This window comes from Trematomus bernacchii, unplaced genomic scaffold, assembly GCF_902827165.1.
Source record: "Trematomus bernacchii unplaced genomic scaffold, fTreBer1.1, whole genome shotgun sequence".
NCBI classification, from domain to species: domain Eukaryota; kingdom Metazoa; phylum Chordata; class Actinopteri; order Perciformes; family Nototheniidae; genus Trematomus; species Trematomus bernacchii.
Genome location: NW_022987698.1, coordinates 2,170,279 through 2,193,694, shown reverse-complemented (window position 1 = coordinate 2,193,694; position 23,416 = coordinate 2,170,279). Strand labels below are relative to the sequence as shown.

Here is a 23,416-nt window from a genome sequence, read left to right as displayed (position 1 = left end):
GCCAGCTGGCTGCTCAGTATTACCCTGAACCAGCAGAGGGTGGTCATGGACTTAAAGAAGCCTCACCTTTCAGCAGCTGGAGAGAAGTTAGGCAGTGGACACTGAAGTGAAGTTAATCTACTTCAGATGAAAATCGTACAGCTCAAAATAAAAATCCTCAGTGGAACATTTCACTTGGAAAAACCAATTGAAGTAATGCGGCGCGCAGCTTCACTGTCAGTGCTAAACTTCAATAGCCTACGGATGAATTAAGAAGTCAAACATTGTTGTCTCGTAAAAATGCCGGTCATAAGAGAGAAAACCCTTACCCTCAGTGAGTGTCGACAAACATTCAAGAATTAATCGAAAACGGAGAATATACTACATTACAATGGGCATATCAAACTGATATTTTCAAAGGTTTTCCACAGCCTGCTGCCTGCCTTGATGCTACTGCTAGCATTGTTTGTGCTCTTTGCTAACCGACCGGAACAACAACAACAACAACAACAACCTGGAACTTCAGTTCCTACAGGAAATATTTGCAAGGCAATTTGCAAATAAATAAATCGTTTCATGCAGCTAATATTATGTGGAGGAGAGAGTATTCACATTATATCCTTGAATAAAAGCAGGCCTACTGATAACACACTTTAAAAATACTTAATTAAAAGTAAAGGTACCGAACGAAGAAATTGTACAAGTGGATAAACGTATTTAAGTTCGATTAAGAAAAATGTCCTTAAAATACAAGTTGTAAAAGTACTCAAAAGCTTTACATTTTTTAAAGCATAACTCCTTCACATTTAAGAAGCTGACTTGTGAACAATACACGTATTAGTGTATTAGTGCTGACAATACATTTTCAGTCGACCCACTCATGGTTTTAGGTAATGTTGGATTGTTTAATATAGCCTAACAAATATATTTTTAAACGTTTTGTCTAAGTAAGGTGTGTCAACATCTGAATTTATAAAGTTGATTGTAATTATATCTGTTAAATAAACACAGTTTATTAAAAGTACAACATTTGATTACAAATAGGCGTCGAGTAGATCAATAAAATACTAACTTGAAAGTACAAGTAGCCTACCTCAAATGTGTACTTAAGTACAATACTTGAGTAAATATACTTAGTTACTTTCCACCAATGCTAATGTAGTTATACAGGCAATAAATACATCTACAAACACAAACATTCCTGACACATACGGCACATATTTTACAGTAAAATGATTCACAATTCAACAAAAATATTGAATAAAAACATTAGAAGAAAACAATAAACTATGAAACATACATGGATACACAGTGAAATATTGCTATGTTCAGATGCTATGGTAACACAGTCTAAAAACACAGCTTCCTATGAATAAATGCATGTCAAATACAAATACCTTATTAATACTGTTTACAAATGTACGCACGCACGCACGCACGCACGCACGCACGCACACACACACACACACGCACACACACACACACACACACACACACACACACACACACACACACACACACACACACACACACACACACAAAGTAAAACCAAACTATGTATTAAAATGATGTTACAATATCTCAAACAAGGTTTAACAGTTTATAGGCTTCATTAAATCAATATTAAATACCTTTCTCATATAAATGAAAGCATATCACAACTGCTATTACCTTTCAAATTTTCAGGAAAAGTTATGGCCACTTGATCAAACTGTCAACACAGCTATAAAAGCTTAATGATGTGTTCAGGTTTTATTGGGCATATCATTTGATAATGTTTTTTTTCTTTTTTTGACAAAACCACATGTAAAATGACCATATTACCAGATAAATAATAAGATAAGAATTTGATTTGAATTTAAATAGGATTCTTATCTTTAAATGTAAGGCAATTACACATTACTACATTTGCTTTTAATTTAAAAATAATGATGGAACAGAGGCATGTGTTTTCAGGGCTTTGCAGACAGAAAATAAATGTTAGACATTCTAAAGTTTTTTTTTTAAAATGCTCTATAAACTCTATAAACAGATATAAGGGGCATCTGATGTAAAAAATGTCATACCTGAAACATATCGTTTCTGTCTTATGCTTAGCATTTACACCTGGATCAGGCTGATAGTATTTAGACATCCCCCAAGGGAAGGGTAGGGACCAGTCTTAATGCGAGCCAATATAGGGCAATGTCTCAGGAATAATACTGTTATTATGTTAATGACCCTAAACTCCCTGTTTCATAAAAGCTGGGTGTGGTGCATTTGAAACCAATCAACATTGAACAAACAGCCCCCAGTATAAATCACATTTATTACATTGTTAAACTTGAGGGGTTATATATAAGGATTCAAAATTGTAAGGATTATTTATTGGCATTATGCAGCACAGTTTTGCACAGTTGCAAAACGAAAGCAGTTGTAGCTTAGTCCATTATTCTACACACAAACAGCAGTAATAGCGTGCATTCCTGAAGTGCATTTGAATTAACATCAGGATTTAAATCATTCTGTATACTTAGTTAATTTATGAAGAAATCCTTTTTTTCAGCATGGCAACGTATATATTTGTATATAATTGGATTAGCAAATGTTTTCCAACTCTTGTGATAATGGCTTTAAAGTCACTTAGCACGGTCTTTTGTAGGTGAACCCTATGATGGTCATTCCTCTCATAAAGGCCTGTAGGATGGTTTAAAAGCTTCCATGGCCACATTAGACAGACACAGCTTTTTCACATTATTTTCAAAGCTACCCAGACATCAGAATAATACTCTGATACCAAAGATTGATAGGTAACACTGCTCAGTAAATTATTGGAGGTTGGATAGTGAGAACTGAAGCTTCTTCTTCAAATGTCTCCTGGGCTCTCTCCCAGCTTTAACAGTTGTAAGAGGCTGACAGTAGCCCACAGATTTCCTGAGGATTGTTTGTAAAGGCAGAGCAGGATTTAATGACACAATTTAAATTGCAGTCTCAAAACCAAAGTGCTCTATTATCTCTGTGCTATGCATCAGGTCAAATGGCTCTGAAACAGAAACACAGTCTGGCTAGGTGTAAGATTATAAATGTAGCACATAGTTGCACTTGAGAAACCACAGAAAGTTATTTGACATGTTGGAAAACTGTGCTGCAGTAAAAAGGCACTGTGAGTGAATGAGCAGGGAAGAGTGACTCATTGTGTCTTCCACTCAGAAATAAGTGGCTTTATGCCAGTTGGTTTTGTGTTCACACCTAAGACAAATCTAGGCAACATTTTTTGTTGATTTTCAAGACAAAACTTTTATTTTGGGTATGTTTACATGTCCTGTTTATTTGGGTAATTTGGTAGTTACATGAAGTGATCAACAACAGGCTATAGATATTGTGATAAGCGTACGGCTAAACACGGGCCCGGCAGGTCAAACATCAAGTCTTTAGTCATTCTTGGTCGATGTTTATCAGGGGATCAATGATAAACTAAGCGATTAGCTGATCAACAGACATTTTGTCTTCAACTATTTTAATAATCAATCATCACTTTAGCTATTGCTTAAGTAACAATGCAAAACATTTGCTGGATCCAGCATCTCAAACGTAAGGGTTATGCTTTTCTTTGACAAACGTGAAACTAAAAGAATATCTTTGGGTTTCAGACCAATTAGCCATTCAAAGATGTCACCATGGGATGTGGGAAACTATAACATCATTGCTCTTTATATATTAAGTATCAAATAAGTAAATTGTTTTCAGAAATACAGAAATGCATTATTTTTTGATTGCATTGCTGTATGAAGATGCCATCATTTGATTCTTGTTGTATCAGTATTATGTGTCAATACTACGTTGGAGATTTGGAGATTAACCGTATATAATCAATAACATCGAAACATTTGAATTTGAATAAAAAAATGTCTTTCGAAGTGGGATAACTAGCCTGATCCTGTTCTGCAGACAGGTTCATGTTACAGTTAATGCTCTGGAAACAGAGCCATCAAATCCTGATCACAAACAATCTATTTATATATTCCCTCAGCTGTGGACCCAGTACAACAACATGTGTAATTGGCAAAGGTTTGTCAGTACACTCAGACAAATCTTAAATCATCCATGAGGAGAAAAGTGGAGAAGAAGGGAGGGGGTTGGGGGAGGAGTCTCTGATTGACTTTCACATCCATTCAGCCTTTTCTGCAGCAGCATTGAAATTGCAGAGAGGGGGAGAGAGAAAAAAAAGGGCAGACTGGACAGTTGTTTTGCAGAAGGAGCTCGGTGCTTTCATCGCCGAGGCTGCCATAGCGGTTCCTCACAGAGCTTACTCCAGGCTTCTATGAAATGTGCATCAAACGTGAATTGTTTCCCGATTCACTGACGAGTACTGCTGGAGAGGAGTGGTCAGGGATCAGTATGCACTTTTAGGCTCGACGCCGCCTTGAACGCAGCACAGCAACATCGCAGAGCCTCTCAAGTGCGTTTAATATCCGAAGTTGTGTCAAAGAGGGCGATGATTCGCATCTGATTGTTGCTCAACTATCTGGAGAGGACTGCACACGGGCAAACGCTGCATTGTGGCAACCAAGTCGCTGACTCCTGCGCGAGCATTGCACAATCTGTGCTCCCCAAAATGTCATCTCATGCGAAAGTCAAGAAGGACAAAGAGATAATTGCCGAATATGAGACCCAAGTGAAAGGTTGGTAACGTGCAGGCCTGCTCGTATTGTTATTCTGTGTGTGAAGGCACCATTGCGTAACTTTACCACAAGCTTTGGCTTATTAGCTTGCAGGGCTGTGGGGTGGGACACATTTCATAGTTGAAAAAAAATGACAGCCATTTATTATCTTTCAACACATATCTTTGATAAATATCTCAAAAATGCTCATTATGATCATACTTGAATCCAGTGAATCGATGAAAGATGTAACTTGAACTGGTTTCTCTGTACTGATGATGTGTGCTCATTAACATGCCAAGCCCTGCATGTGTGGCCATTTAAGCCACTGGAGCCTGATGATTCGTTTTTTATATGCAGTTGGTATTTACTGTGAGATTGTTCTGGTGCTGCACACCCAACAAGGGAATTCACCTTGGACAATCCTTTTAGTAGACTGGAGGTCATGCACCTCAGGTAGGCAGGTACTCATACAGGATACTAGGAGACATCTTGGTACATGTTACACTTTCTTCCTAGAAATAAGGTTTGGAATAAATTGGCATTTAAAAAGACAATAAAGTGTAGTACTTCGATGACACGACAATGTGTAATTGTATCAGATGGAAAGGGAATGCTAGGGAAGATCACACAGCAAACAGTTCATGAAGTCCATACATAATGTATGCTGTCTGTATGAATTATGAACCATGAAAGGATTTTACTGTCTGCATCTAAATATGTGACTGGATGAACCAGCCAGAGAGAGAAGAGTGTCAGAACAGTAACACTATTTTGGAACAGACTGTGCAGGATGTACAGTATATACTATAGGTGTGTTGTCTTCTTAGTCACAACTTCATGCAGTGTGAACTTTTGTGCATCGCCTTTGCACAATTGTGGTTTTGCTCAGTAGGTTTCAGTCACAGTGGCGCATAGAGCATAAGCTTTCTGTGATAATAAGATACCATTTAAACCAGGATAACTAACTACAACAGGCCAACATGGATTATCCCTACACATTATATAGTCACAGGTTGCAATATCAGCATCTTCTCAGACCCTTTGGTTTAAAATCAAGATCACACTAATCTAAAACACCCAACCTACAAAGTTGAGTTCAAGTTGAACGTGCCTCTATCTATCTATCTATCTATCTATCTATCTATCTATCTATCTATCTATCAATCAATCAATCAATCAATCAATCAGGGGTGGGGAACCTTTTTCCTCTCAAGGGCCATTTCAATTTTTTCAACATCCTCCGAGGGCCGTACAAATGATTGACCTCTGCTTAAAAATACTAAAATCACAGCCCATTCATTTTGCCTTTCTTTCATGCTGTGCAAAGAAAAAGCAACCTCTTAATCCAGATATCTTACCATGACTCGCGTATGCATGCACGTGCACGGTGTGGCATGACCACCAAAACAGAAAGATATGGACACAAGATGTGTGTAAATGTATTTAGTTTCCTATCAATGTGGACATGATTTAAGTTGGGGGGGGGGGGGGCCTAACCTCCTCTAGGGGGGTCTGGGGGGCATGCTCCCCCAGGAAGATTATTTTTCAAATGTTGAAGTTAAAAGCATCAATCTGGTGCACTTTGAGAGCAACATTAGGAGATCTATGGATACATCTCTCAACACCCATATGAAACAGAACTCTAAGCAGATTTTCTTTTTCTTTATGGATATTTTACAAATCACTCTCCTTTCAAACTGTATTCTTGTTTATTAATAACAACTTTTTTTTACTGTCATATAGTATTTTATACCTGTTTACTTTATTCTCTTATTTTTTTATAACTATAATGATCATATAAAGATGCATTTACCTCACTGGTTGGAGAAAAAGCTTCTTATATTCGTTAGCATAGCTAGCTAACCAGATGCTAATAACAACAAAGTTATTGACTGTATGATCAGTATGACAGATGAGCAGATCGCCACTGGGCTTTCAACTAAAGACACAGCCACGCAAAAACTGCGGCATGTGTACGGCTCCTTATGGGTACTGACATTGTGCCGGTGTTGTGTCAAATTATGCACCCCGTCGTGAAATGCACCCCTTGACACGGGAACGCGCATTTGAACGTATAGTCCGCTATTCTATGTTGCCTTTTTGATGGTTGGGTTGTCGAATCCTGGATTTTGCATTCATTCGTCACTTATTTTTCAGTTAATTTTTTATTTAATATATGTTTTTATTTAATTGTGACGTCCTGTCTGTATACTTGTGCTTGTACTTGTGCTTTACAATGTATTGTTTATCAAGTGCTTGAGGGTGGGATTAATAGAAACATTTTTATTTTGGGGGGTGCTTTTTATGAACAGCCTGGTTACCACGATATGCACCCCTTGCTATCTCTGACAATAAACATGTCACATACATGAAACTTGCTCCATTTATTGGTACTAGTCCTGCAACTATACCCTCCAAAGTGCTTGAGGGTGGGATTAATACAAGCATCTTTTTTGGGGGGGTGCTTTTTACGACGGGGGTGCATAATTTGACACAACACCGGAATGGAGCGGCGTTCTGGTGCTCTCCATCAGAACTGTACCCCTGTCTGTCAGACGAGACATATACCACGTGATGACACGTTAGGCTCGTGTTGTGTTCAAGGACCCTGACCTTGGCCAGGAAAAACAGGCACTCGCTTGTTTAATTCTTTTGCGGTCTAGATTTCTTACATTTTTTTCTTTTTTGCATGTGTTTATAAATTACCTCGAGGGCCGTACCAAATGGTCTCGCGGGCCGTATACGGCCCGGGGGCCGGAGGTTCCCCACCCCTGCTCTAAATATATATATATATATATATATATATATATATATATATATATATATATATATATATATATATATATATCTAAATGATCTAGCAGAAATGACCCAACCTAGTAAGCATGTGTCTGGAATGATTAGCATTTTGCAAACAGAGGTGTGGTTTACTTTCTTCCAGCCATTCTCTTTGTCTGTTTATTTGTTTGACTTCTTCACTCTCACTCTTTTACAGACACACACAATCTCTCTCTTTCTCTCTTGCTCTCTCTCTCACTGGTCTCCACACCAGCTTTGAGAGAGCCATCACAGCTCCGTCTCTCGTCTCAGTTTCAGAAAAAGCTTTTAAGCTGACATCTTAAGCTCATTTGCAAACTGGGCTTGGATCATTTTGGAGCTGTGGGGGCTTTACTCTGACACTGACACTGGCCTCCAATAATGCTGAGTTGCTCACTGCATGGTAGTTCAATCAGGCGCAATCATAATGCATTTTGGGGTATTTTTCGACATACCACAATTCAGCAAACTGCAGGGTCCCTGTCACATTTGAACAACGATTGTTTGTGATGGTGTGCTTTGAGCTTTACAGGTCTGGGCCTGTAGTTGTGACATCTGTCACTTGTCTTACCGGATCTATTGATGTCGAAATAGTCATTCATACTTTGTACAAAAGTGTTATCCTCATCGCCATCACTTAGTCATTTGAGTCATAGTCTTTTCCTTGTTTATGACCAAAACATTATTTGCATTCCTGAATCGCACTAAATGCAGAGTTGCTTTACAGTGTTTTAGTTAAACATATATGTTTCCCTCTAAGGAGTGTAGTTGACCGGCCTGAAGTATCTCTAACGCCCCTGCTTATTCCAAAACCAAAACACAAGAATATGAGGGGATGCCCTTCATCATGCATCATACTGTACTTCCAGCTGTAGGCCACATTATCTCTAATGCCATTTGATCTGTTTGCGGCCCAGCCGTTTTAGTCTAATGCACAAATTGCTCTAATAGGGTATTTTGTAAACCGTTTGTTGTGAAATTTGCTGTTGCTAAGGTAACATGTGGCAATGCAGGAGTTGTGTAACATACATCTTTCAAAGATATCTGTCCTTAAATTCTTATAAAATGATGAAAATAGGACTGTGTTATGTGTTACAATCGCTATATTGTTGTTTTGGAGATTTAATATGATCATACAAGCTTGGTGACAATCTGACTGTCACAAAGTAGCATCTCACTCCTCCTGCCACCACTGTACAGAGATGCATTCCTGGAGGAACATGCAGACACAGCCCTCTGTGTGTATTCATCATAATGAAAGAATGCTCAGACTGATACTGTCTTGAAATGTCAGTGTTGCGACAGTGAAACAATATCTGTGTTTCCAGTGTCTTCGTAACACTGTTGCTATGATGACAGGTACATACCCTCAGTTGAGCGTTATAAGATATAAAGAGAAAACCGCTTAGAATTCTGCTCAGTACGTCCTAGATTTTCCTGTCCTGTGGTTTCACAAATCGCTATGCATTTCCTTGTTATAGATATGTGAGAGAGGGAGAGAAAGAGAGAGAGGGGAAGAAATGTGAAGCAAATAAACTGTAAATGCATACCATAGCCATTACTGCATCCAGAAGACAAGTGTTCACAGAACACAGCCTTGATTTGTACCAAATTATGTCAACGTGTCAGTCTGGGTTAAGCATGTGACTAGCCACGCATGGCTAACTGCAGACACAGCCCCGGAGACTGCTGCTGGCCATTGCAAAAACTGTGCTAAATTTGAGCTACCGTGGTGACAAGGACTCCTCACTATGTAATATTTGGGGTACTATGCTGCCGCAGTACAGGAGCTTAACTGGTAACCCTGCAAGGCAAACGTGACCGATAGCTTCCCCCTATTTCATGGCATTATCTGTCAAAGATCCATGTATCATCTAGACATGCTGTGTTTGAACTTGGCGAGCGGATGTGTTTTCTCCTTTTGAATGTGCAGACTAAAGGAAGTGGTGAGCCTCCATAAAAACTGAGCACAGGCAGGTCGTTTTTTTTTTTAAAGACACAAACCTTCAGACATGACTAAACAATGTGGGTGGAGGGGATAATGTTTCAGCTGAGGGAAATTATGTCTGTCATTATTTTAGTGTTCAAACTACAAGTCTACAACATGATTGTGTGAGTGTTAATGTACATTCTCAATTATGACCAGAATAAGAATTTGCCTCAATGTTACCCTTGACTGAGTATTAATTAATGCTTTAAGTGCTTTAAGTCACACATATAACAAACAGGTCTTATTAAGGAAGTTCCCACTCAAGTCTTAGGGTGTTTTTATTTTACATTTTGGCTGCACATGTTCATAGGCAGCAGATATACTGGTGTAGCATACAACATTGTATATTATGTCATCAATACAAATAAAGAAAATAATCCCAGAATTTAGGTTTTGAGGCTTATTCCTTGGTTTATTCACGTGAACTCCTCGCCGGCTTCCTCGTAATTATGCATTGCTCTGCAAAGGCTTGAATCATTCATTGAATGTAGTGCAGTATTGCAGAGTAGTCCCTAGTAACAGTTTAGGTTCTAAAAATAACATGCTCACAGGAGAGCGAATGCAAATATCACGAGTGTATTTAATGTCTTGCTGGTAAAATGCTGCGGTTAAATCAATTTATATTTGCTCTTTATTTTCTCTGTTCATTCTTTAACAATGCAACCATTTCATTAAGAGTGATTAAAGTCACACAGGCCAACAACAAACGATGTTGTTCAGGGCTCTAATTCAGCGCAGGAGTACATTGCAGTGACTTTTATTTCTATTTTAAACTTGATTACTGCTTGGTTCATCAGCACAGGCTTTTTATTGAGTATTTCAAGGCAGAGAAAGTTGCCCTTGTCCTTGGCCATTATGCTAAACAGCCTGACTGCGACTGTCAGAACAGGGAACTGGCCTGCTCTCATTGGGATTCCTCCAGAGGCATGTAACCAGGCAACTAGGCAACTATGGGGACCACGAGGGGTACATCTCCTAACAGCAAGGGACTACATATTTACTCTGTCTTGCTAGCTCTTTCATTCATGTATTGGGTCTCGCAGAAGATTTTGTAGGCTTTATTCTAAATCTTTTTATTGTAGATTCAGAAAAAACATTTGGAACTGAACTAATAGGTTTTCTTCTGCTGGGCCATCTTTTCCATTGATATTCTTCACAGTTTCTATCATTGTACAGCAATCATGTGCAAGGTTGAAACAGCCTATCTTAATAAAATCTTCAGCTATCTTAATAATACTCAATGGCTTCTTATTATCTTTAAAAGAGTAAAGTCGTCGTCCCCCCCCCCAGGCTGTGTGTGCTAGGTCTCTAATAATAATAATAATAATTATAATGTGTTTTTCTTGAAACTCAAGACACTTTACAGAGTAAAAATTCATAAAAACAACACACTTAAAATATGCTGCAAATGTCTGACCTCCAAGTTGATGATTTTAAAAATTAAGTGAAATATTAAGAGTTCAATGTACAAGTCTGATGTTACACTACATGTTCATTTTGTGGTTTAAGAAAGATAATTTGGCAATTTAGATAAATTGGTTGGCCTTTTTTGCTGGCATACCAGCTGTTATTTATCTATAGTTAGACTACCTTTACTGTGAAGGAAATGCTAGCTTGCAGTGCTATACTTTCATAGTAGCTTCCACTACACAAGGCATATAAATAGAGATTTAGAAGAATATCCATATCAATATCCTTGTAGTGATCACTCAGCCATAGGCTCTTGTAAGATTTATGGTTTGTCTGCATCCACACATTCAGAAGCCTTTTTGCCACTGGATTTATGACCCTTGCAAAAGCAGTATATGGACGAAATAAAAATATTATTTGTGTATCTTGTTAGTTTTAATGCAAGACTGTAAAAGAGACGGGACTTACGTTTACGTTTTTGTTTATCCCCTGATATCCTAGAGGTCTATTAACTGCCATCTACCTGCACAAGCTGCCGAACAGGGAGTCTGTAGATTTCTATTCTTAGTCATTAATGAAAATCTTAAATTCAACTATAATACTACCACGAAAGCTTCAACAGTGAAACATTTGGCACAGTATCGGTACAAACATCAACTTGAACAATAAAAACAGGAAACACTCTATTTTCCTAAGTTAAATATTGTTACAACAATAAAATAAAACATATTCTTAAATTCCATTTCAATAATGTTTTAAAATATAGACCATAAATATGTTTGGCTTATCCTCAGACTATGATTAGGAGCAGTGATTTTCCAAAACTCACTGAGAAAAACCACAGTGTTCATGTAATCAAAAGAATGCCCGCAATTTGTTTTTTCAAGACAATTTTCTCTAAAGGCTCGCTCAGCACAATGCATTTTGAGAAGCTGACCTATTTTTTATTTTCCATGCTGTCTGCTGCAATCACCAGACATGCATCACATATGCACGTGTGCTTCCCCAGCATTTAGACACCCCCCACTCCCTCCCACTACACGCACATGCACACAAACACGCATGCATACACAGGGTAAAAATTAACTCTGACACCCAGTTTATCCAATTATGATGACTTTGTTATTTTATTAGTGCCTGTGCTTGACTGTATCCCGACACATTTATATTTACTACAATAACTTAGGGTTAAATGCTGACCTGCAGCTCTGTTTGGCAGGGGGACGTGAAGCCCCACATGTGAGCGCTCTCCCCTAGAGAGGCTTTATTAATTCTGAAGGTGGTCTCTCCCTCTTTGATATGCAGAGATCCGTAACCAGCTGGTGGAGCAGTTCCGCTGTCTGGAGCAGCAGTCTGAGTCCCGGCTGCAGCTGCTCCAGGACCTGCAGGATTTCTTCCGCCGAAAGGCCGAACTCCAGCTTGAGTACTCCAGAGGCTTGGACAAACTGGCCGAGCGCTACTCTGCCAAGATCCGCACCTCAAGAGAGCACCATCACTTCAAGTGAGTCTGCCCACTGTCTGTCTGCTAAGTACTGGAATGTCTGTATCGAATGTGTTTGGCCAATTAATAATGTTTACATATTTGTCACGGATCACTGGCACGGCACTGAGAGAAATAAATCAAAAGAAAGGCAGAGGAGGGATAAGCAACGAAAAGGAGAGGAGGGATAAAAGCAGAAGAAATGACCTGAAATGGAGCCAGGGCCAAGGAAGCTTGTGGCCTTAGGCTGCTGTGTTCCTCCCAACTAGGTCAGACTCTTTATCCACCCCCCCGTTTTTCCTCTGTGGCTGTCATTTCATTTCCATTCTCACACTCCACGCTAGACTGCTACCCAAATACTTTTTTCAATGGACACAGAAAACTAATTAGTGCTTCAGATAGGAGTCTCAAAAAAGCAACAGAATGGGCTTGTTTACTAAGATATACCTAAATAGTTTTAAAGGATTGTGTAAGGGAGAGCTGTGGTCCTGAAACGAACAAACCCTACTACAGCATGGTGAGGCTGTTTAGATGCTCTGACCAGCCTGCAGCTCACTGTGACTTTCAGATAATAATCCTACAGCCCATAGCCGTGTGGTTGATTCGAATCAGTGGGCATAAATAAGGGAATTCATAATCAGAATTAACATTAGGGTACATTCAATGAACATTTTGAATGTTATTGTTTGCTCTTCACCTTGAAAATTGTCCAATCAAGCCTGCCAAATAAGGTTTAAACCTTAAAAAGGTCATAAATAAATGTTGATTCAAGATGAATTTGTGAAATTAAAATCTATTTGAATAATCTGCTTTTGTATTTAATTAGCAGTGCAGGAAATCTTAAGAAATCTTAAGTTCTTGCCTTAGGAAAGGCCTGAACTTACCTTACAAAGCACTACAGTAAAGACGGTACAATTGATGCGTCGGCAGTTGCACACCCTTTGATGTGACCTGGCTGTGGCAGTCATGCGTAACAACACGTTGGTTTATTCAGAAGAGCCTTCTCCATCTCTCTTTCAGTCTCTCCGGTCAATTGGACATAAAGAGTAATCGTGGTGGAGCGCTCCCATCACTGGGACATTGATAAATGGAGCATTCCCTCCAAGGGAGACCCCTGCAAGAGACTCCCATTGCATGACTTCTCTCTGTCTACACCATGCTGTCCCAGTTTCTCCCCCATCACATGAAATGGTCATCACTGTATCTGTCTGTCTAGATTCACTCTCACAGTCTACAGTGAACTCTATCATTAATAATCCCACGCAGTCTTGGCTCTGCACTCTCCTTTAATTAAAACAAAATTAAATTGCAAAACCTCAGTGCCCTTCTATCTTATCGTTCAGATTTTAATTTCTTTATAGCAGAGCTAATAAATCGGCTGGCAAGAGATTGTCAAGGAACATTTTGAAAGCTGCCTGTAATAGAGTGGCTGCAACATAAATGTGATTATAAGAGAACATGTTTTACGAGTCAACACAGTCAATTAATGCAGAAGTTCACTATAATTCAGCTTGATGGTGCCAGTTTATGCTGCAGAGATTGAAATGGGTATTGTTGTACCTTATGTAGGCTTTCAGGTAAAAAAAAGTTCTTCCATCATCTTCCATGAGCAGTTCTGTTTCACTTCCTTTGTGTCCTGAATACCACAGACTCATCCTTATTCAAGAGCAGGCAACAGTCAAAGATGTACAGCAGGTTCCTGGCATCCAGTGTCCAGGATCAAACACGCTTGAAAGGAGGCCAATAGGGATAGCTAACTTGTTCATGTTTTATTATTATCAAAGTGGTAAAGGATGAAAGGAACACCATTTCTGATGCCCAGCAGTCTGGATTACCTTTAGCATCACCATCAAAACAGAACTTTTCACATTTCTGTTATCTTTTAAGCAGGATAGAGACATAAACTGGAAAGTCAACCATAAGCATTAGGAGGTGATTGTGATGAATGTGATTGTAATTTCTGAAACATATCAAATAAACTTGCAACAACAAGTGCAACTCAACAGATTTTGGTATTAGGCCAGTTTCTGATGACATTTTGGCACTGCCTTGGGCACATGATGGTAGCTACAATGTGGCCCTTTGTTAAAATGCAGCTAGCATAGCTGAATCTGTGTGAGCTTCTACATGACAGGAAATAACTCATATTTCACTTCAAAAAGAAAATGAAACCATGAATAAACCTCTTCAAGTTTCAAATGATCAACGTTTTTTGACAGTTGAGAGAAAACAAGTCAGGATATTTCTTCAACACTGAGATGAGACAAAAATAACTGCTGCGTATCTGACTCAAGGTACAGTCTGAGAAAAATAATAACTGTAGGAATACTTATTAGCCATTGCTTTCTAGAACTTGTGATACCGTGGCATCTAGTTTTTAAGACATATTGTCGACCATATGATTTTACTGGCAATTATTCATCAAAAAAGTATTTTTTAACTAATTCAAGAATCCATTGGTCATCTGTCTGTGGTTTGCATCTTCTGCAACCTCTTCGTTTTAATGTGTAAATGATGTTGTGTTGATTACACACATATGATCTTTTGATGTGTTTTGCCTTAGGACTGTGTAACCTGCATCCACTAACCATTCACATCACATCACCATCTCACTCATAAGCTAAAGTACATCTTCTTTGAGTTTGCTGCCTGAGTTTAGACTGGTCAGACACTGGTGTAGCTCAGTTAGTGTGTGCCTCAGTTTCTTGTCAAAATAAGAAAAAGCGGTTAGATTTCTAAATAACAAGCAATCTGATAGTTTTTAATATGAAAATATGTTTTTTCTTTTTTTTAAATGAATTTCTCTAAAACGTCTTAGATCTTCAAAGAGAAACAAATCATCACTCGTCTATAGCTGCTGACTGTTTTGTGATATGATGAAACTTCTGTGGGTGCAAATCAGCACAGATGCCTATCATTGAGTGAACTTCATTTTGAGTATCCTCTTCCCTGTTAACAAATACATGCAAAGGGTGAACATCATCATTTCCTTTCAACAAATACAAAAGGTGAAATTAAGTTAGATCAGAATTTTACTCGGCATGAAACAGCTATATGCCCAGAGCAAAATGCTTTCACACACACCTTTTTAAGCAGGCTGTATACAAAAAAGTATGCAGCATTGTATTAACAATTGTTGAAAGCTGTCTTAAGACAAAAGATGAAGACAAGCAGCGCTTCGATGTAAAGATAATAGAACTCACATGGTCCCTCGAGCAAGGAGGAGGCATGTGCTGTCAGCATGCCTACTGTACTTGTATTCCTGTGTGTGTGTGTGTGTGTGTGTGTGTGTGTGTGTGTGTGTGTGTGTGTGTGTGTGTGTGTGTGTGTGTGTGTGTGTGTGTGTGTGTGTGTGTGTGTGTGTGTGTGTGTGTGTGTGTGTGTGGTGTGTGTGTGTGTGTGTGTGTGTGTGTGTGTGTGTGTGTGTGTGTGTGTGTGTGTGTGTGTGTGTGTGTGTGTGTGTGTGTGTGTGTGTGTGTGTGTGTGTGTGTGTGTGTGTGTGTGTGTGTGTGTGTGTGTGTGTGTGTGTGTGTGTGTGTGTGTGTGTGTGTGTGTGTGTGTGTGTGTGTGTGTGTGTGTGTACAGCTGCACATGTCTATGAGCTGCACCCATCAATGCTGATTCTTTGCTTCATGTGTACTGACCTCTCGATCGGGTAAAGTCCCCAGAGCTGGTACCATTAGATCAAATATAAGAACTGTGCGGCCCGTTGGGTGGTCTTCTTTCTGTTTTACGTTGAAGCACACCGAAAAAAAGGCCTGATTAAAAGAGGGGGACTAGTTGCGCAACAGTTGGTATTCTTAAAAAAAACGTTTCTTACTCATGGACAATATACTGTATGGTAATTGCAGCTCTATAAGTGTATGTTAGGCACCTTTTTAGAAATGTGTTATTGAGACAGCCAAATGTTTTAATCTTTGAAGTGTTTCCTTGGCTGTTTCAGAAAAGACCAGAATCTTCTTTCTACTGTGAACTGCTGGTATTTGGTCCTGGAACAGACCAGACGGGAGAGCAGGGACCACGCCACTCTCAGCGACATCTACAACAACAACGTCATTGTCCGTCTGGCACATGTGGGCGAGGATGTCATCAGACTCTTCAAAAAGGTCAAAATCTGAATGAAATGTCTGAGGGCATGTAACCCTGACTGTTACTCACTCACACATTCATAGGACTTATCTACTCAGAACACATGAATGATGCCCACAGCTGGGAACTTGACGCAACACCAACACAAATATGTAAAGATATGGGGAAATGTATTAGTCTCTACAGTATATTTTGTGCTGCATTGTTTTCATACAGCATTTTCCTTCAGGGGACAAATCTAAGATAATTCTGACTCATGTGACTAGCTTTACTGTGTCTTAGCCAGTTACACTAAATCGTTTGCATGCAAGACCCCCATCCCCCTCTTTTTACTGTCCTGTTTCATATAATGGCAATTAAGTTGAATATCCTTACACTGCAGTTTTACCAACCTGAAATGTCACCACAGGCTTACAGTAGGCCCTGGCTACCATGTGTTAGCTTAGCATGGTTGGCGTGCTTCCAGTTCACATCTTAATTTGACCTCCTCCATTCATCATGTGTGTTGTCTTTCATAATATCATGCTCAGATTGCTCACTTTTTGACGCTCTTTACAACTCATAAGCCAATTCTCCCACTCAGTCATATACAGTATATATAGTTCTCAATGCGACAATCTGGGTTATGGTTTTGAGGGATGCAAGATGGAAAACCTCTCTAAAATCTTTATCTCTTCCGATGATATCCTTGGTTTGTTATAGCATCAACAAAACAAAATGTGTTTTTTCTTATGTTAACGACATTGGAATACATTTGTGTTACAAGCTGTTCTCAAAATAAACTTGCCTCACAACTCGTAAGGCATTTGTATCTAATGAATGGTGGGCGTGACAGTAGCAGAGAGAGTACCCTCAGTTCAGGGGTGATGAGGAACAATCTGCTCTGGGGATCTTAGATCAGTAGCGTTTGACAGAGTCAGGACTCTACAGTAATTTATGCCCTCTAGGGGGCTCTGCACTGTCACTATGGGAACATTTATGAGCGTGGGATGGCTTGCGGCCAGCAAAAAAAAGCGGACTAATAGCTCCCTGCAGAAAAACTGTCTCCCTTTGCAAGAAGTTAGCTTAAATTGTGACAAAATTCTCCAAAACAATAATCCTGTTATGCTGTGACATCCTGGTTCAGCTGCAGTGCCGTCTCACTGCGTATGAATCACACATCCGGAATGCATCTACTCTGCCGTTTGTTGAGTCACTGTTTAGATTTACTGAATGTTCTATCATTTAATTCTTGCCACATGTGAAAATGTAGATGTAATTTCCACTGTAGATGGACGACATATGTATCTCTACTTCTATCCACTACACAAAAGTGAGATGGCAGCTTCCTTATCGTGCACATAATTTGGAACCAGAGTCTGTGCAGGTTGATCACAGCTATTTAGCGAGTCTCATCTAGCTGTTACGTTACTATCACATTAGCTGCTTGGACAGAAAGACACAACAACTTACCATATCCTGTTACATGAATTTGTGTTTCAGAAATGTCATCTGCATGTCTGCTGACACAGATATGAACACACACAACAGTCCATCACCGCTGGCTGACCTTACCCTTAATGTAAATGTTGCTAAGTTTGCTAGCAATTACTGTCAGTTATTGTGTAAATACTGTCTAAACTGTATACAATATATAGCAAAATCAGACAGTCCCGGTTATTGAAAATTCCCAGTTATTGACTATTGAAAAAGTCACATCTCCTCTCAAAGTATCTACTCTTCATACTCTACCGGCTCAGCATCTAGAGAAGCATCATGAATGATGCCACACCCCCTTTTAATTGCATCAAATGACTAACTAAATACATATTTATTATAAACATTAAGAAAAAATGAACACTTGAACATACACTAGAACTACCTAAAATGGAGAAAAAAATAACCGTAATCTATTGTGCCAAGCGTTTCTATATATCCTCAACAGGATTTCCAGAGTCACTCTCTGCTGGCCCCATTCCTCCTCTCGGGCTATAAGCCGTGTCACGGGACATGTCCAATTCATCATAGGCGCTTAGACGCTGTAACTGAGCTGAAACTGTGACACAACTCCTTGGGAAATGTTCTGCAGTCACTGCACTGTTCTATTTTTGTATGAATGTGCACTTTTGGCATTGTATTAGATATTTTCTAGTGCAGAGTAATGACAGCATTTCAATGCGTGCTCACATCACTCGCATACAAAATATAACTGGAACAGCTTTTACGTGTTTCACTTGTGGGATGGCAAATCTATTAAATAACCCAGTTCTTAGTGTTAAATGATTGAATACTTGCATTCATCTGTCCTTAAAATGTGCCTCTCGACCTATCACCTGTTCTTTATTTTTCTTACAGAGCAAAGACATCGGGGTGCAGATGCATGAAGAGTTAGTGAAGGTCACCAATGAGCTCTACACAGTGAGTTGAACAACTATTATTGTCCCTACTAGCATAACCTTTTTTTACAGCAACCTGCCAGTTTTGCCTTTCCCCTTTGTTAGTCTGTGTATGGTCCATCTGAGTTGTTTTCAGAGCAGAACCTGTAACCTGTGAAGCATCTGGCCTGACACTGCACACGGCAGATATGCTTTATCAGCACTGCAGCTTGTAACAGGCCATTTCTTCTATCTCCTGAGGTCGTGAAAGGAGAAAATCTGCATTCTTCCTCTTACTGTGAATTTCTACATCAGTTGAAGGAGAGAGCGTTCTTGCCCCTGGCATCGCTTCAAGCAGACTCAGCAGTCTGTGCTGCAGAGGTTCACTTTGCTCACAGCAAACATGAGCTACTGTAATAGTTTCAGCTAATGTTACATGTAATCACACACATCTGTTTGGGGTTTGTCACTCTGTCTATTGTTTTATTTTGAACTGTATACATATACAATAGACACCCTGTGTGGAAACATGTGTACAGAAGTCATTAAACATGCTGGTGAAGATAGACAACAGCTGTGTTTAGTGCTGATGAGGAGAATGAAGTGATGCAGTGATATCATCTGCTGGCTGAGGGACAGGGTGCAGCAAACACCACAGTGCTTCCTTCTGGGTCTAGTTGTTCAGTGATACCATGATCATCAGTTATTGTTCAACAGAGAATATGCAAAGATAATCAGTTGGTATTATTTGTATGATTTTTAAAACATCATTAAAATGACTGAGCTAATTTAAAGTCTGCCTCAAACTGAATATAGGGGTAAAATAACCAGACTAAATATGTTTTTACCACATTGTAAAATGTTTAAGTGATCAATCATGGACATTTAAGAAACTTTGCGAAGCTTTAAGCAAGGTCATTTACTTTAGATACATTCATTATTGTTCTGTCAAATTGATTGTTACCTATCAAACATTTCAATTTTTGGGATCAATAGAGTTCTATCTTATCTTATAATATAACTATAATTGTATCAATGTTGGATGGTCTCCATAGTGATTTTGATTGAAGTTTGAAATGAAGAAAAACGGAAAGCTGCTTAGCTGCTGTAGTACTAGTATATTTGATTGCAGAATATAGGACAATGTTAAATGGCAATTTCAGGAGTTAATGACCAGTAGTCCAACTCATTTTAAAAGTATTGTTGGTTAAGAGTGGATGTACAGCAAATGGCTAATTTGCTCCAAGGAAAACACCACCATGAAATATTCTCACATGTAACATTATACAGCACTTTCCTGCTTTACTGATATTGATTTTTCCTTTCTCTGGTTCATGCATTATTAAATGCCTGTCTGCAGCCCGAGCACAGCATGAGGAATTGCGGCAGCCTGTTAAGATTTTGGTTAGATAAAGTTAAATAACTTAAATGAACTTCACTTTGTTTGTAATATCAGTTATGAGTGAATGTAAAGTCAGGCAGTGGGTGGATCCATCTTTGTCAGCCTGCTGGTCTCTGCTATTGATCTGCTGCTGGGTTTTTGTGGAAATCAGTAGTTTCTTGTTTCATGGATAGCAGGGACAGTTGGTCACTGTCACTTTGTGAAATCCTTCTTCCCTGCTGATCGATCACGCTGTCCTCTGCATGTCTGCTTCAGTCAGGGTTGCTAGGAAACCAACTTGAGAGGGAGTGATAGAGGAGCAGATGTTGTTAAATTGAAATGTTGATACTACTAGTTAAAGATAACATGTCTTTGATAACACCTAGAGAGAGTTGAAACTATTAGTCGACTACCTTCAACCATTTTCATAATTTATTTATTTAGTTTAGTATAATGCTTATTTCAGACATTCAGCCCCAGCATAAGACATTCATGGTTGTTTCGTGACACTCATGACAAATGTGAGTGTGGATTGTCTTTGGTGCAGTGATAGCGCTGTTGTAGTGCAACACACAGTTTGACTTGCTCTACATCGCGAGCACCTTTTTTAACTTCTACAATGATCTGGTTCAGAGAAAGAAAAGGTAGACATTGGCAGACGCACCCAGCACACCACCTTGAGCTCAGTTGGAAAATGTAATCGCAAAATGTCAATCGACACACACATGCTCAGAATGAGTAAGTGTTACGCCCACATTTTTATGAGTTTACTAAAAAAAGAAAATTCTTAGATAACATAAGTTCATTTGTATTTTACACGTATCATTGGAAACAATTAGTCATGGTTATGTGGCCAAAAAATTAATAGCATTCAATCTGTATTATTATTATTTTTTGACTATTTAATATGCATGCATAATTTGAACTGCATTGGCAAAGGAAAAGTGGCTTTGTTCCAAAGGCCATTGCACTTCTACACAATGTCCCTTCCTGATGTTGGACACATTTGGCACTATGGATCAGCCACTACTTTTAAAACTTTTGCCTTTCCCCTTTAATATTTAAAGTAACATATTTTTAGTGTTCCTATTGTTTGTGTGTGAATACTTTTTTTATTTTTTGCTAACCAGCTCGCTTAGAACTGCCATTAAGGGAACGAATACAGTGTTTTGCTATAAATGAGCTCTGACAAAATCAAGCAAATCTGCATCATTACAACAGTACCATATCAATATGAAGTGTCAGCATGTGGTTCTGCATACATTGTTTATTCCTATATCATCTATAAAGGTTCCTTGCTTTGTACTGTATACAATCTTTGTTTTACTATGATGCCATGTTACAAACTACAGTTTGACAGAAGATGTATGTTGTCACAGGTGATGAAGACGTACCACATGTACCATACTGAGAGTATCAGTGCTGAGAGCAAGCTGAAGGAGGCGGAGAAACAGGAAGAGAAGCACAGTGGCAAGGCCAATGACATCGGTTCCAGCCTGCTGCGCTACGGTCATGATGAACGTCCACAGCGCCGGAGCTCCGTCAAGAAGATGGAGAAAATGAAAGAGAAGGTCTGTTTTGGTTGACTGGAATATATATGATAAAATGTGTTTTACTTTACAGGTAGTGTATTTAAGGTCAAATGCATTTGTAATGAATTTCACCATTTGCACAAATTACATTGGATAATGCAGTTAAAGCAACAAGGCGCCCGTCTATACATTGTGCAAGTAATAGATGCATTTATAAGATTAAATCAGATTGATTTAGTAGTCCATTATTTTAGTGCATTAGGAATCCATTTTACATCCTGGCATTAATGTGACTCTCTCTTCTCTCCCCCCCCCCCCCCCCCCCCCTAGAGACAAGCAAAGTACTCTGAAAACAAGCTGAAATGCACAAAGGCCCGGAACGACTATCTTCTCAATCTGGCAGCTACCAATGCCCTGGTGGCCAAATACTACATCCATGATGTCTCGGACATGATAGATGTAAGTAATCAGTAATTGCCTGAACCAAAAATGCAAACGTTAGAAGAACTTCCTTTTAGTCACAGAGTTTCTTGTGTTAGCTCTATGCCTTTGATTGGTTTGTAGCTAATGATAGTGCTTGAATGATGAGTTGATGAAACATTTTGATAATTTATTAACCAAATCAAAGATTGCATAAAGACTTATGAAACTTAATATCTTTGGGTTTTGGATGGCAGAAAATAAACATTTAAAGACATCACCATGGACTTCAGAGATTTGGGATGGACAGTTTTCAGATTTGTATTGTTGATCAGACAAATTATGATTAGTGGCAGACCTAGTTATTTGTTGTTTACTTCTTGGTTCTCATGTTAGCTCTATGCCTCTGATTTGTTTGTACTGTAACTACTGATTGTGCTTGAATGATGAGTTGACTTATTAAATAGTGGATCGACAGAAAAATAATCGCCAACAATTTTGATAAACTATTAACCATTCAAATGAATTTAATTCAAAAATCAATAAAATGCTATTTAGACAGCTTTTCTCTTTTATTTATCTTATTAAACTGAATATCTTTGGGTTTTGGACGGCAGATTAATCACCTTGGAATTCAGAAACTGGGATTTTTTTTGTAGATCAGACAAATTATGAAACTTAAAAATAGTGGCAGACCTAGTTATTGCGTGTTTACTTTTTGTTCTCAGTGCTGCGACCTAGGTTTCCATGCAAGCCTGGCACGCACCTTGAGAACCTACCTGTCCGCGGAGTATAGTCTGGAGACTTCACGCCACGAAGGTCTGGACTTGCTGGAAGGATCGGTAGATGCCATGGACAACAGAGGAGACAAGCTGAAGTGTATGGACACACACAGCCAGATTTTCTGTCCTCCAGCACGCTTTGACTACCAGCCACACATCGGGGACGAGGTGAGTCACTAGGGAAAAAGATACAAGAATGGTTTGTTTTGAAGGTCTTAGTCTTTGACATAAAGTGCCTCTCATCCTGTTTGATGTTCTCTGTGTTAAATCCTCTTGGTAAACTTCCTTTCTATCTTAATCCCAGGTGTGTCAGGTGAGTGCACAGCAGCCTGTCCAAACAGAGCTGTTGATGCGCTACCACCAGCTGCAGTCTCGCCTCGCCACACTGAGGATAGAAAATGAAGAGGTGAGAGTGCGCACAAGTGTCAGAGGGCTGAAGGTAGTCAGTGTCCGTGTTTCTTTGCAAGCAAGCTCTCTGCAAGCATGCTAAACACAATAATGTTATTTTCTGCTGAGTCATATGTACTGATATACAGTCA

The 23,416-nt window shown here is 39.1% G+C and overlaps 1 protein-coding gene across 7 annotated transcripts in view; it reads left to right on the top strand.

Moving 5' to 3' along the window:
• The first annotated feature begins 4,155 nt into the window (after positions 1 to 4,155).
• LOC117489550 (SLIT-ROBO Rho GTPase-activating protein 3-like) overlaps positions 4,156 to 23,416 on the top strand; it is a 32,918-nt gene continuing 13,657 nt past the window's right edge. For 4 of the 7 annotated variants that reach the window (XR_004556608.1, XR_004556606.1, XM_034138919.1 and 1 more), the window contains exons 1-8: positions 4,156 to 4,640; positions 12,145 to 12,340; positions 16,263 to 16,425; positions 18,743 to 18,805; positions 21,523 to 21,714; positions 22,006 to 22,134; positions 22,824 to 23,045; positions 23,182 to 23,283. Coding sequence is in view for 4 of the 7 variants with exons in the window: in XM_034138919.1 (XP_033994810.1) it covers positions 4,574 to 4,640; positions 12,145 to 12,340; positions 16,263 to 16,425; positions 18,743 to 18,805; positions 21,523 to 21,714; positions 22,006 to 22,134; positions 22,824 to 23,045; positions 23,182 to 23,283 (1,134 nt within the window). In the remaining 3 variants the exon portion in view is untranslated. The remainder of the gene's footprint in view (positions 4,641 to 12,144; positions 12,341 to 16,262; positions 16,426 to 18,742; positions 18,806 to 21,522; positions 21,715 to 22,005; positions 22,135 to 22,823; positions 23,046 to 23,181; positions 23,284 to 23,416) is intronic. The other 3 variants (XR_004556607.1, XM_034138915.1, XM_034138916.1) reach the window with 3 other exon arrangements.